The sequence below is a fragment of the Vigna unguiculata genome, chromosome 11, assembly GCF_037176805.1.
Source record: "Vigna unguiculata cultivar grain cowpea cultivar isolate G323 ecotype 2 chromosome 11, ASM3717680v1, whole genome shotgun sequence".
NCBI lineage: Eukaryota > Viridiplantae > Streptophyta > Magnoliopsida > Fabales > Fabaceae > Vigna > Vigna unguiculata.
In genome coordinates this window covers 7,710,368-7,722,850 of record NC_140802.1, presented here as the reverse complement: position 1 = coordinate 7,722,850, position 12,483 = coordinate 7,710,368, and the positions used below count along the sequence as shown (strand labels likewise).

The 12,483-nt window shown below is 30.7% G+C and overlaps 1 protein-coding gene across 1 annotated transcript; it reads left to right on the top strand.

The window, feature by feature from the left end:
* Positions 1 to 10,791: 10,791 nt before the first annotated feature.
* Positions 10,792 to 12,201, top strand: LOC114170137 (uncharacterized). The gene is made up of 2 exons (XM_085669182.1): positions 10,792 to 11,593; positions 11,717 to 12,201. Exons 1-2 carry the CDS (start codon positions 10,798 to 10,800, stop codon positions 12,199 to 12,201), a joined length of 1,281 nt encoding a protein of 426 aa, XP_085525308.1. The 5' UTR covers positions 10,792 to 10,797.
* Positions 12,202 to 12,483: the final 282 nt, after the last annotated feature.

The window sequence follows — 12,483 nt, the reverse complement described above, 5'->3', positions numbered from 1 at the left end:
GTTCTCTTATCAATGGACACCCAAGGAGGAGTGTTATGAAATTTATGGATGTGCATTGAGTTGCTAGCACCTATGATTGATTGCTATTGATGTTATCGTTAGTATTGTAACCATTAAGTTGTATCCCTTGGGTTGCTTTTTGTATCTATAAATAAAGACTTCTTCTATTGATAAATGACACACAGAAAATCAGTCTCTACTCTCTATTTTCTTTCTCTTAATTATTTTATAATAGTGCTTTATTTTTTTTTCTTTATCCTTTTTTCTAAGTTGGGTCAAACAAAATGACCAAGAATTTTATTTCTATTTATTTTATTTTGTTTTTGGGTTTCTTCCTCCTCATCCAAGTATTTTTTTTTCAGCACTCCAAATTTTTAAAAAATTTTTAGAATGACCTTTTAACTTTCACGGGTAGCTAGGTAAAAAAATTAATAACCCTCTCCCTTTTTTTCTCTTCATATTTTTCTTTATAATTTTTTATTTATTTTTAATTTGTTTGTGATTTGTTCTTAATTTGTTTTTTATTTGTTTTTATTTGTTTTTAAATTATAACTAATTCAACAATTAAATTATAAATAAAAATTGTAAATTAGTTATCAAAATAAAAATATGTAAAATTAAATACAAAACGAATTTTGAGATCCGAATTAAATAGTTGGTTAATTTCAAAATTAAGTTAAAATAGTTAACGGATTTAAGAAAAGACAATATATATATATATATATATATATATATTAATTTATTTTATTTTATTTTATTTTTATATAATGTATTAAAAACATAAAATTAGACAAAAGTAACATTTAAAGAAAATAAAAAAATGTATAAAAAATTCAATTATATATATTGTTTTATTTTTTTAATTTAGGATTTATATAATTTTTATATAATGTATTAAGAAAAATAAATTAAATTAAAAAAAAGTAAGATTATTCAAATACAATAGCAAAGAAAAAAATTATATATATATATATATATATATATATATATATTAGTTTTTTATATTTTTAACTACTCTTTCAATCGTTTTAAGCTTTTTTCTTATATTTTATTCAATCTTTTCAATTTTTTTCAATGTTATGTATAAGGTATTAAAAAAATAATAAAATATAAGAAAAAAATAACATTGAACAGATTTTAGAAAAAACTTTAAAAAATTGAAAATGTAATTAAAAAAAATAAAGATATATATATATATATATATATATATATATATATATATATATATATATATATATATATATATATATATATATATATATATATATATATATATATATATATATAATGTTGTGTTCGAACCCAGAGCTAGTTGGTTCTCTCCGAAATGCGTTGAGGCACAACTATTGACTAGACATCTAGGAGTAAAGTATTGTTTTGATGTGGGTTGCAAGAGCACTACCAAATCGAGGCAAATTCTGAATACTATATTGATATAACCTCAAAACAACAAGGGTCAAAGTCTGCCAATAAGACAATAGGGGAAACAGACGGAATCACCAATTAATTATTTAAATTGGATTTCATAATCCAATAATTTCGTCAACATTTTGAAATCCAATAATTTTCTTAATCGAATTTTGAAATCCGGTAATTTTTTTAAACGAATTTCAAATTCTGGTATTTTATTTATCAAATATCAAAATCTATTTTTTATTTAATTCTAAAAATTATTTTTATTTTTTAATAAATTTATAATTTTTGTTTATAATTTAGTTGTTTAATTATTTATATTTTAAAAAAGAATTTAAACAATTTAAAATAAGTTAAAAACAAATCATAAACAAATTAAAGAAATAAAAAATAAAAAGCGAGAAGTGACGAGAAGAAAGAAAGAAGGTAATTGATTTTTGGGAAAATTATATTTTTGGTCATTGAAGTTTGACCTAAATTTTGGAAATAGTCATTGATCGAAACTTTGTCACTATTTGGTTTCTGTACTTTCAAAATCATTTTTTTAGTTCCCATGTTTTAACCACATTAAAAATAACAATCTGCATGCTACATGTTATTAATTTTTTTATAAAATAAAAAATTAACGTCAGCTAGGCCGACACTTTTCACAAACATTGAAATAAATATGTTTTTGGTTCCTGAAATTTGAACTTAATTTAAAAATAGTCCATGATTGAAATTTGATTAATGTTTGGTCCCTAAACATTAAATAATAATTATATAATAATAATATTATATAATAATAACAATAATATTATTGTTATTATTGTATATAATTATTATTCAATGTTTTCTAGTTTTGATTAGGTACCATTTCATATTTTTCCATTGCTTAGAGGGCTGGAAGGAACCCTCCTTTTTTTTATTTGTTTTATCTTATTATTCTCTCTTTTTTTCATTCATATATTTTAGCAAAAGAAATTTCTAATTTTCTATTTTCTAATTAAATTTTTAATTAATAATAATCTTTTAACATTTCTACATTTAAACACATATTTTACATTTGTTTACTACGAGATCATATCTCAATTACTTATTTTTTATTTGTTTTGTTGTTCATTTTATTTTTATATCTGTGTAATTATTTGAATTAAAAAATAGTTACTAAAATTATTAAAATGATAAAATGGACAAATAATTTTTATTTTGAATAAAATTGTATAAACAAAAAAGGACACAACAAATGTATATCTCTTTATTTATGTATTTATTGTATTATTATTATTATTTTTATCACTACGAGATATTATTATAATGGTATTATTATTATTATTATAGTTAGACACACATCTTAAATTAATTTACTACGGAATTGTGTTTCAATTACTTGTCATTTTTATTTGTTTTGTTGTTAATGTATATCTTTATATATAATTATGGATTATTATAGTTGACATTAGCCTTAGTTTAGCATTAATATTAATATTTATAGCATAAATATTATTATTATTGGATCATTATTATTTTTATTGTTATTATTACTATTCATAATAGTGTTATTATTATAAGTGTGCTTTTCTTTAATTATAGAAAAAGTTGTTATACTAAATACTTTTGCTAAATAGAGTTTTAATATTTTATAATTTTTATATTTTATATTATTATTAGTATTAGTATTTTTAATGGTTAAATAAATATAATAACAATTATATTATTATTCTAAAAAAATTAAAATAAAAAAAATGTTCGCATAGATCATAGACTACTATAATTATTTCGTAAAATCAAATAACCATATTATATTGTGATATCAATTCTATTTATTATATTTAAAACTGAAATTATTATTGCATCACTTAGATTTACTATTTCATTACTTTAATAACAACATTTACAACAATATAATTTCATTTTCATAATATTTCATTATATAATACTTTTACTATTTTATTATTTTAATATACAAAATAAAACAAATGTGTCCCGTGCGTAAGCACGAGTCAATATACTAGTTTTTTTATAAAATAAAAAATTAACGTCGGCTAAACTGACACTTTTCACGAACATTAAAAAAAATATTTTTAGTTCCGTGAAATTTAAACTTAATTTGGAAATAGTCCCTGATCGAAATTTGATCATTGTTTGGTCCCTAAACATTGAACAATAATTATATAATAATAATAATATTATATCATAATAATAATATATAATAATAATAATATTATTATTATATATAATTATTATTCAATGTTTTCGAGTTTCGATTAGGTACCATTTAATATTTTTCCAATGCTCAGAGGGCAGGAAGGAACCCATCTCTTTTTTGTTTGTTTTAACTTATTATTCTCTCTTTTTTCATTCATATATTTTAGCAAAAGAAATTTCTAATTTTCTATTTTCTAATTAAATTTTTAATTAATAATAATCTTTTAATATTTTTTAATTTTTTTAAGAAACTTTTATTTCATACCATTTTTATTTATTACCAAGTTTTGGGTCTTTTAGAAATAAAAAGTTATTTATCCGCGAAAAATCGGTGTTAACAATTATGTTATCATTTATCCTTTTAAATTACTATATATTTAACTTTAATTTCTTACAATAAAAAAGAAAAAAAATCATATGTACGGAGTGCAAGTTGCACTAGTAGAAAGTAACAAGAGTTAGTTCAATAATAAATTATCAATCTAATAACACAAATATTTATCACCTTAAAGATGAGTTTTAATAGAAGTGTTTAAACAAATTAATTAAAATATTTGTTAATGACTTGCACGTCTCTTCTCACTAGGGATGACAAAAATATTCAAGTTTGTGGGTATTTATAGACAAAATCTGCGATGGATAGTTAGTACATGCAGGTATTAATTACCCACAGGTAACGGGTAGTGGATATTTTAATATCCGCTTATAGATGGGTCGGATGCTTATAAATAGGTAGTGGATCATTCCTACTTCTCACTTTTTTGAGACCTTTCCTTTCTTCTTCTCTTTTCTTCTTTCTTCTTTGTTTGTTTTAGAATTGAACAATACACAATACAACATGTTGTTTCTTCTACTACAATTTCTTTTTCTTTTTCTCTTCTTTATTTTTTCTTTCTCTCTTAGGTAATTCTCGTGTAATTTGTAGAATATATTTGCCTCCTCATTTCTCTTAAAATGAGATACATAAATATCATTTATATAGAAAGTAAGAAATAAGTAGATTAGTTGTTTCTTATTTCTTTATTTCTTTTATTTCTTTTAATTAAAATGGATATGAGTGTAGTTTTTTATTGAAACACGTGTCTAAAGGTGGATTCTGTCATTTTGATGTATCCAAGAACAAGGTTGTATCTAACCCAAAATAGGTCATCTGAAAGAACGTCATTCATTCATCCACTTCATGTATGTGTCGATGATGTGTCTAAAGCATGAAAATATGACCTCCAAGCAGTGTACAAAGGTCTCATGAATTAATTTTTTAGCTATAAAATGGGAAGGGGGTTGGTTATAGAGCTTAAGACTCTTTACCTGGACAAATAGATCATTTAGCATAAAATAATAAAAATAATAACAAAACAATTTATATTAGTTCACCTTCAACTCTTAGACTATGTGTAATTATCCTTTGAGAAACACAATAATAAAAAACTTGATTACAAATCAAGTGCACAAACTACTCTTAGTTATCCCTTCACAATTTTCCCAAGACTAACAACCATAGTATTTTTTTTTTGTCACTTCTAGATTACAAGAACATATAGTAGAAGCTAACAAAAATAACTCTCATAGAGAGGATATAATAGGACTCTCACAAGGTAGTTTACTCAAAAAAATGAAGAATACAAAGGTTCATATTTTCCACTAAAACAATTCACATTCATGTTTCTGTTGTACACTTTCTCGAAAATCTTTTTCAGTGATGGACTATTTGAATCCTTGGTCAATATATAGGGTTCAAAAAATTTATTGTTGTGTAATCTTCAAAGATGATATATCTCCATGCTTGATAACAAGATCACAAAAGCTCTTGAATGATTTGTCTTGATTATGTCTCATATTAACGTTTAAAAGCTATGTATGGAAGTTTGCACTTCCTTTTGCATAGTGTATGAATAAGCAAGGAAAAACAATGAACATGTATATGCAATAGTCAAACGTAATCAAATATGATTTTACTTAATATTGATTGTTTTCTTATGAATAATTTCTTAATATTGAAGAAATCGTATATTTCCTTATATGTAAAAGATAACATGGTGGACGTTGCATGTTGTTTTAAGTTTATAAAGACCCGTTTTAAGAATTAGCAAATATGGTGCTATAATGATTAAGAAAACTCCATGAAGATTCTCACTGGACATTAAGATAACAATTTTATCTAGATATGAAGGTGCACTTCAAGGAGCTCTAAAGAAGAAGAGAAAGCAAGAATAAAAAGTAAGAACACAAGGACATATAATATGCAAATTGAAAGTGCATAAAAACTAGAAGAAAAGATGAACAAAGATGGAAGACTAGAAGAAGGAATGAAGAGCTCAAGGGAAGCAAGCCACTTAGGGGGGCACAAAGGCTCACCAACCCAAGATGGGTGGGGATGCCGCCACTTGAGTGCAAGTCTCAAAATAAGGCTTGTGAGAAGAACACTCCTAAAGGAGAGCACTCACAATGGTTGAATATAATGTGTATATTTATGAAAACATTCAACCTTTTCAAGAATCATGAAGAACCCCTTAAATAGGTGAGGGTGAGGGATCTTTTAACAATAATACAAAGCCAAAGGCTGTACACATAAAAATACAAATTAAGCTTCTAGACTAGGTCTAAAGGATATGTCTTGAAAATGAGAGAACCCTAGCTTGGCCTCCAAGTCTCTCCAAGTGTGCGCCTATTGACCTTCTAGAATGAAGGTCAACTCCAAGCTCTTCCTCTCTCTAAATATGCACCATTTTTTATGGTCCCAAGGTTAAGGCTCTCCTTAACTCCAAGTATTGCAATCTTCCTCTTTATTGGCACAAACTTATCCTACAAAACAAATAAACAAAAGAGTTAGCATGCCAACTTAAATCAAGTCAACCATGGCCAACAAGTCAACCCAAATCAATTCAACAAAAGTCAACTTAGGGAAATTCAACATAAAAAAATTGAAAATAAGGACAAAGAAGATGGGTTAGAGGCCTCCCTTCTAGTCATACTCTTTGTGATCCTACTAGGAAGATCTTCTAATCTCTCATGAGGAGTCATGGACTCATGATAAGCAAATGCAATTACACATAAACTTCCTTATATGTTTTATTATGCAACAAAGGTAGTTGTGATTACAACATTTTAGCGTGAGTATTTATTTAGATCATTTAAACTCAATCACATTGGTTGACAATCTTTGCTAGAACTAAATGACAATTAGAAGGTTTAATGGTGCTACAATTAGAAGGTTCATAACATAATATTAACATATAAAGAATCTAACATATTTTGTTCATATTTGTTATCATCAAAATGTTTACCCATTAAGAGAGCATACAATGATTCTAGAAAAAATATTGTCTAGTTCTTAACATCTTATGGTCTTATAGAGACTAGGCTAAGTTTATATATGAGATGTTAACACTACTAAAAAAACTCATATTTCCTGCCAATTTTGTTTTAAAATTTATTTTGCAAGAAATACTTACAAATTTTGTTATAAAAAGAAATTTGCAGGAAATTGCTGCCAATTTTTTGCAAAATATTTTGTATAAAACACTTTTCGCAACAAATTGTATGAAATACTTACGATTTTATAATTTCGTAGGAAATAATTACCTATGAAGGAATTACCTACCAATTAAGATTCTTAAAAAAAAAAACATAGCAGGAAAAAGTCTTTTCATGCAATTTTTTTTTAATAAATTTACAAGAAAATTCCTATATAATATGAGAATTTTTAGTGGTGTAAATACTTCCTTTTCCTGTCTTGTCATCCAAACAAAAGAAATTAAGATGGGACAAAAATAAAAAGCTATATTGTATATGAAAACCAAACAAAAGAGTTATTCATAACTTTAACTGTGAGATCCAGGAAATTTATGAAAATTAATAAGTAATGGAATAAAGAAATGAGGGGTTAAGAATACCTTAAGGGAGTTCTTTGATAAACCTTAGACAAGAAACAATGATAACTTAAAGGGTTTAGAGTACTTGGTTATGTTGGGAGGACTTGGGTTCAAGTCTAGTGTGTGCCATTAGTGTGATTTTAGTTGTGTTTTATATTACCAAAATATTATGAATGCGGAAACATGGTTTAACCTTATATGAATGTGTGAATTAACAAGAATAATGAGATGGTTTGTTGGTGTGCATGTGTTTGATGGATTGGGAGGTTATGGGTTCAAATCTTGACTAGAGTAAGTAGGCTATTTATATTTTTATATTTTTGCTAAGTGATGGAAAAATCTAGAGACTGTAGAAATTCCCTGAGAAACCAGAGAGGTAGCAGTTGGGGTGCAGTAATCCAAAATAATGGTCATAAAACCTTGAATTTAAATAAATTTCGTTTTATTATGGGTATTATTTATTTTGGGCTGAGTTGGGGAGAGGGAAAAGAGTGTGTGAGAAGGCCAAGAGTGAGAGTGAGTGATAGCAAAGGAAAACAGAGAAGAGGTTGGAAATTTTCGTGCTCTAGAGGGTGTGAGTGAGGGTTGAAGGAATTGAGAAAGATACCTATAGAGGGGGTCTTGGACAACAAGCACAATTCGTTAAATTTCAATTGGAGCGAGGATCAGAGGTAAGGGGAGCTGCACCTAATTGATTAATGTGTGAATAATTCATGTTTTGGTTGTATGTTGAATGCATGAGAGCCTTTTTCTTTAATTTTTGATGTGAAAATCATGAGATTCACATATAACTGTGTGTTATCGGGATCGTGTGATTAAACTGTACACGAATGAAGTCTGAAAGCATAATTGGAGTCTTTATGTGCAATTGGGGGATTGGGTTGAATTAGTGGTGCAACCTGGTTCTTTCCGCATAACCTGATGCGGTGTTAAAAAATAAAACATATCTGTGATCTATTTCGTTTTATATGTTCTTACATTTTCGTTGGTGGCACTGCAAGGGTAGAATTAAATAAATAAGTTATTTTCTTTAGTAGGTTTAAGACAATGGTTATTTTGATGGGACACTTTCACCTAACCCTTGGTGCTTTCTCCAATTTTACGTGTGGTGACTTATGACTTGCAAGCCTTTTGGTTTCAAATAAAGTAACCAAGCAAAACCACTTTAGTACACTAAAGTGGGGTCTATGAATTTTCCATGGAAAGTATCAGTACGTGTGGATTCCTTTTGTGGCCATGAATCCAAGTTCTTTCTTTTATTCTAGCCGCGGGTCCCATTAGTGTTTAAGATACATTAAAGTAGTATTATATTGTCCTTGATATGTGTGTGGTTTATACCTTTTACAATGCATATACAATTTATGTGATGGATGGATTACGTGATTTCAAAATGGAAGTCATGGTTCACTTTGATTAAAAATGGTATCTTATAAGTATTATTATTATAAGTATAATATGATTGGGTGGTAAATGATTGAGGGCAGGAAAGTAGTTTTCCGTGTGGACAAAATAGATTATAGAATAGTTCTATTTTGGTTGTTGTTTGGTTTGATGCATGGTACTAAATTATTATTTTTTATTTTATGACCATTGGAAGAATTGATTTTTGCTTAGATGAGTTGCAGCTTGAAAAGGAAGTTCCTTGCTTTGTTTCCGCTGCATTATTTTTATGAGATAGTAGAAAAAAAATGCTTTCAAAGTGTTAATGTTAGTTAATTATTTTTTGGTTATTTTGATATTTAAGGTGTTTGAGTCCTTTAATTATGATGAAATCAGTGATGAGTAATCTTTGGAATCCTGACAGTAATATGGTTAGGTTGGATAAGTAAACCAAAATTAAGTTATATTAGAGTTTACGTGTAATATAATTTCTATAAAGTTAACTATATCATAGTGTACAAGAGTTAAAAGTTGGATGATCTAGTGGAGTAAGAATATTTTTGGGTGTCTTAAGTTTTTGTTTACGGGTAATGGATTCTTCTTCCAAGGTGCAGTAAATGTTTTTCTTATATTATTTTATAATTGTATAATGTTGATAAAATATTATATGAATATAAAGGTTAAAAGGTTAATTTATTATTTTAGTGGTTGCGATTATAAATTTAACTATTACATGCATTTTTACTTTAATGAGGTATTTAAATATAGACAATATAATATAAAATTTTGAATTATTATATTATTTTTAGATAATATAATAATATTAGGTGATTACGGTATTGTGGGCTAAGCAGTTGCAGCCCAATTTTTGTCTGGCGGCGCTTAGGCAGCGCTAGGTAATAGTGCAGGGGCAAGGGTCCATTGCAGATGGATTTGCATGGATGAGTTTGATGGCTTGGTCAGGGATATGCTGGATTAGTTACGAGCGGGGAGGTTCGTAACGGAGATTTGAGATGCGTGATTGATCGGGCGGGGAGGTCCGTATCTGTTGTACTCTTGTGCGGGGATACGAGCGGGGAGGTTCGTATGTTCCGTGCTCACACTTGAGGCTACTATGAGCGGGGAGGTTCATAGTAGGTGTTCACGCATGTTGGACTACGAGCGGGCAGGTTCGTAGAGTTGGACTACGGGCGGGGAGGTCCGTAGAGTTGGACCACGAGCGGGTAGGTTCGTGGGAGCATGATAATCCCTAAGGACCAAGGTTGTGAATGGATCTTTCTCATATAGGTTATGAGAGATTGGGGTATAATGATATAAAAAAAAATCAATAAACTAAAATTGACTAAGTTAGATTGGGTGAGAGACAATTCTTATTATCCTATTATTTGTATAATTTTTTCTTTCTCAGCTCACCCTTGCTTGTTTGTGTGTTTGTGTTTGGCGATGATCACGTGACTTGTTACGTGGGAGCAGACGTGAATTCAGGTGATCATGCGAATGCTTAGCGACAGAGCGGGGACCACCGATGGGGAATTTTCTTTATGCTATGCTTTCTTATATTTTTGTAATAGACATTACGAGGTTTTATCCAGTATGAACTTGTAATAAAGAAGAGATAGTATGAACGGATTATGACGAGACAAGTTTTGAATTTCCCGCGCTTGGGAACTTATTAAAATGTCTGAATTTCTTAAAGTATACTTTGTAAAAATAAATTTTATCTAGTAATATCCATATGGAGTGTTACATTTGGTATCAGAGCATATGATTTCAAAATGATTTTTGGGCCTCGGGAAGTGAGCTTATCGCGATTGTGAGATTAGTATAAATTGGTTGAATTGTAGAGTTGTTGAGATATGTGTTATTGCATGGTGTGTATTTTTAAGGCATTTTTCTAAGATAAATTATAATGGTGTATGATACCCTATGTTCCAGAAACTAGGAAATGGCTGGCGGAAGAGGTAGAAGGATTGGTGCCAATAACTCAGCTGATGAAATTGCCCATGCTATTCACCGATTGGTTGACGCCATGCAGCCACAACAGGTGGTGCTACCACAGCCTGCACCACGACCTGTCAGCATGGATGATTTCATGAGGCACAAACCAGCCAAGTTCAATGGCAAAGCCACTCCTGACGACGCAGATGCGTGGATCAGGGAGTGCGAAAAGATATTACGTGTACTAGGCTGCTCAGATGAACAAAAACTTACCTATGCCACCTTTCTCTTGGTGAGTGATGCAGAATATTGGTGGGTTGGTATGCAGCAGCAGATGGGGACTAGGGAGGAGGAAGTGAACTGGGAGAATTTCAAAAAGAGATTTATGGAAAAATACTTTCCGGACAGTGCTAAGCATGAGAGGGAGGCTGAGTTCTTGACTTTGCAACAGGGCAATATGACCGTGCAGGCTTATGTTAACAGATTTGAGTATCTGGCGAGGTTTTACACCCAGAATATCACCGAGGAATGGCGCTGTCGGAAATTTGAGAAGGGTCTGCGACATGAATTGCTCAGGGTTCTGGTGCCACTCAGGATCAGAGAATTTCCTCTTTTGGTGGAACAAGCAAAAAGTGTAGAACAATTAGAGATGGGGCCTAGCCGTGTGGCCAGACCGCAGAGGAATGTTGCGGAGGCTAGACACCAGAAGAAACCTTATAACCGACCTCAGACATCGCCATCAGGGTTGAAGTGTTTCCAGTGTAGGGGAGCACATTTAAAAAGAGACTGCCCCAGACTTGCTCGTAACGCGGGGAGTAGTGGAGGAGGGCGAAAATGTTTTGTTTGTGATCAACCCGGCCACTTTGCAGACAGGTGCCCTAATAAAAAGACGGTCACAGAGTCATGACCACAGTTGCCTTCTACAGAGAGGCCAAGAGCAGCAGGGAGAGTATTTGCGCTGACTAGCGCCGAGGCAAACCGATCAGGTAATCTTATACAAGATACGTGCGTAATGATGGGTCAGAATGTATGGGTACTTTTTGATTCGGGAGCTTCACATTCTTTTATTTCCAATATATGTGTGGGGAGGTTGGGATTAGAGGTTCATGACTTGGGGTGTGAGCTAGTGGTCTCGACACCAACGTCTGGGCAAGTTACAACCAGTACCAGTTGTGATGGATGCTCGATTGAAGTGGCGGGCCGAAGGTTCAAGGTGAACCTCATCTGCTTGCCGTTGGAGGACTTGGATGTGATATTGGGGATGGACTGGCTGTCCAATCACCATGTGGTAATGGATTGTGGGCGGCGCAGATTGATATTCCCAGAAACTGAAGGGGTAAAATTGATCTCATCACAAGAAGCTATGAAAGAACTGAAGGAGGGAGCTACTTGTTACATGATGATAGCTTAGTCAGAGAAAAAGAGTAGTGAAGAACAGATCCGTGACATAACAGTGGTGGCTGATTTTGCGGATGTGTTTCCTGACGAAGTTCCTGGATTACCCCCAAGCAGGGATGTGGATTTCACGATCGACCTCATCCCTGGGGCAGGTCCAGTGTCTGTTGCCCCTTACAGGATGGCGCCAGCTTAATTAACCGAACTCAAGAAGCAGATAGAAGATCTGTTAGGGAAGAAATTCATCAGGCCAAGCGCATCACCATAGGGAGCCCCAGTACTACTGGTTAAGAAGAAA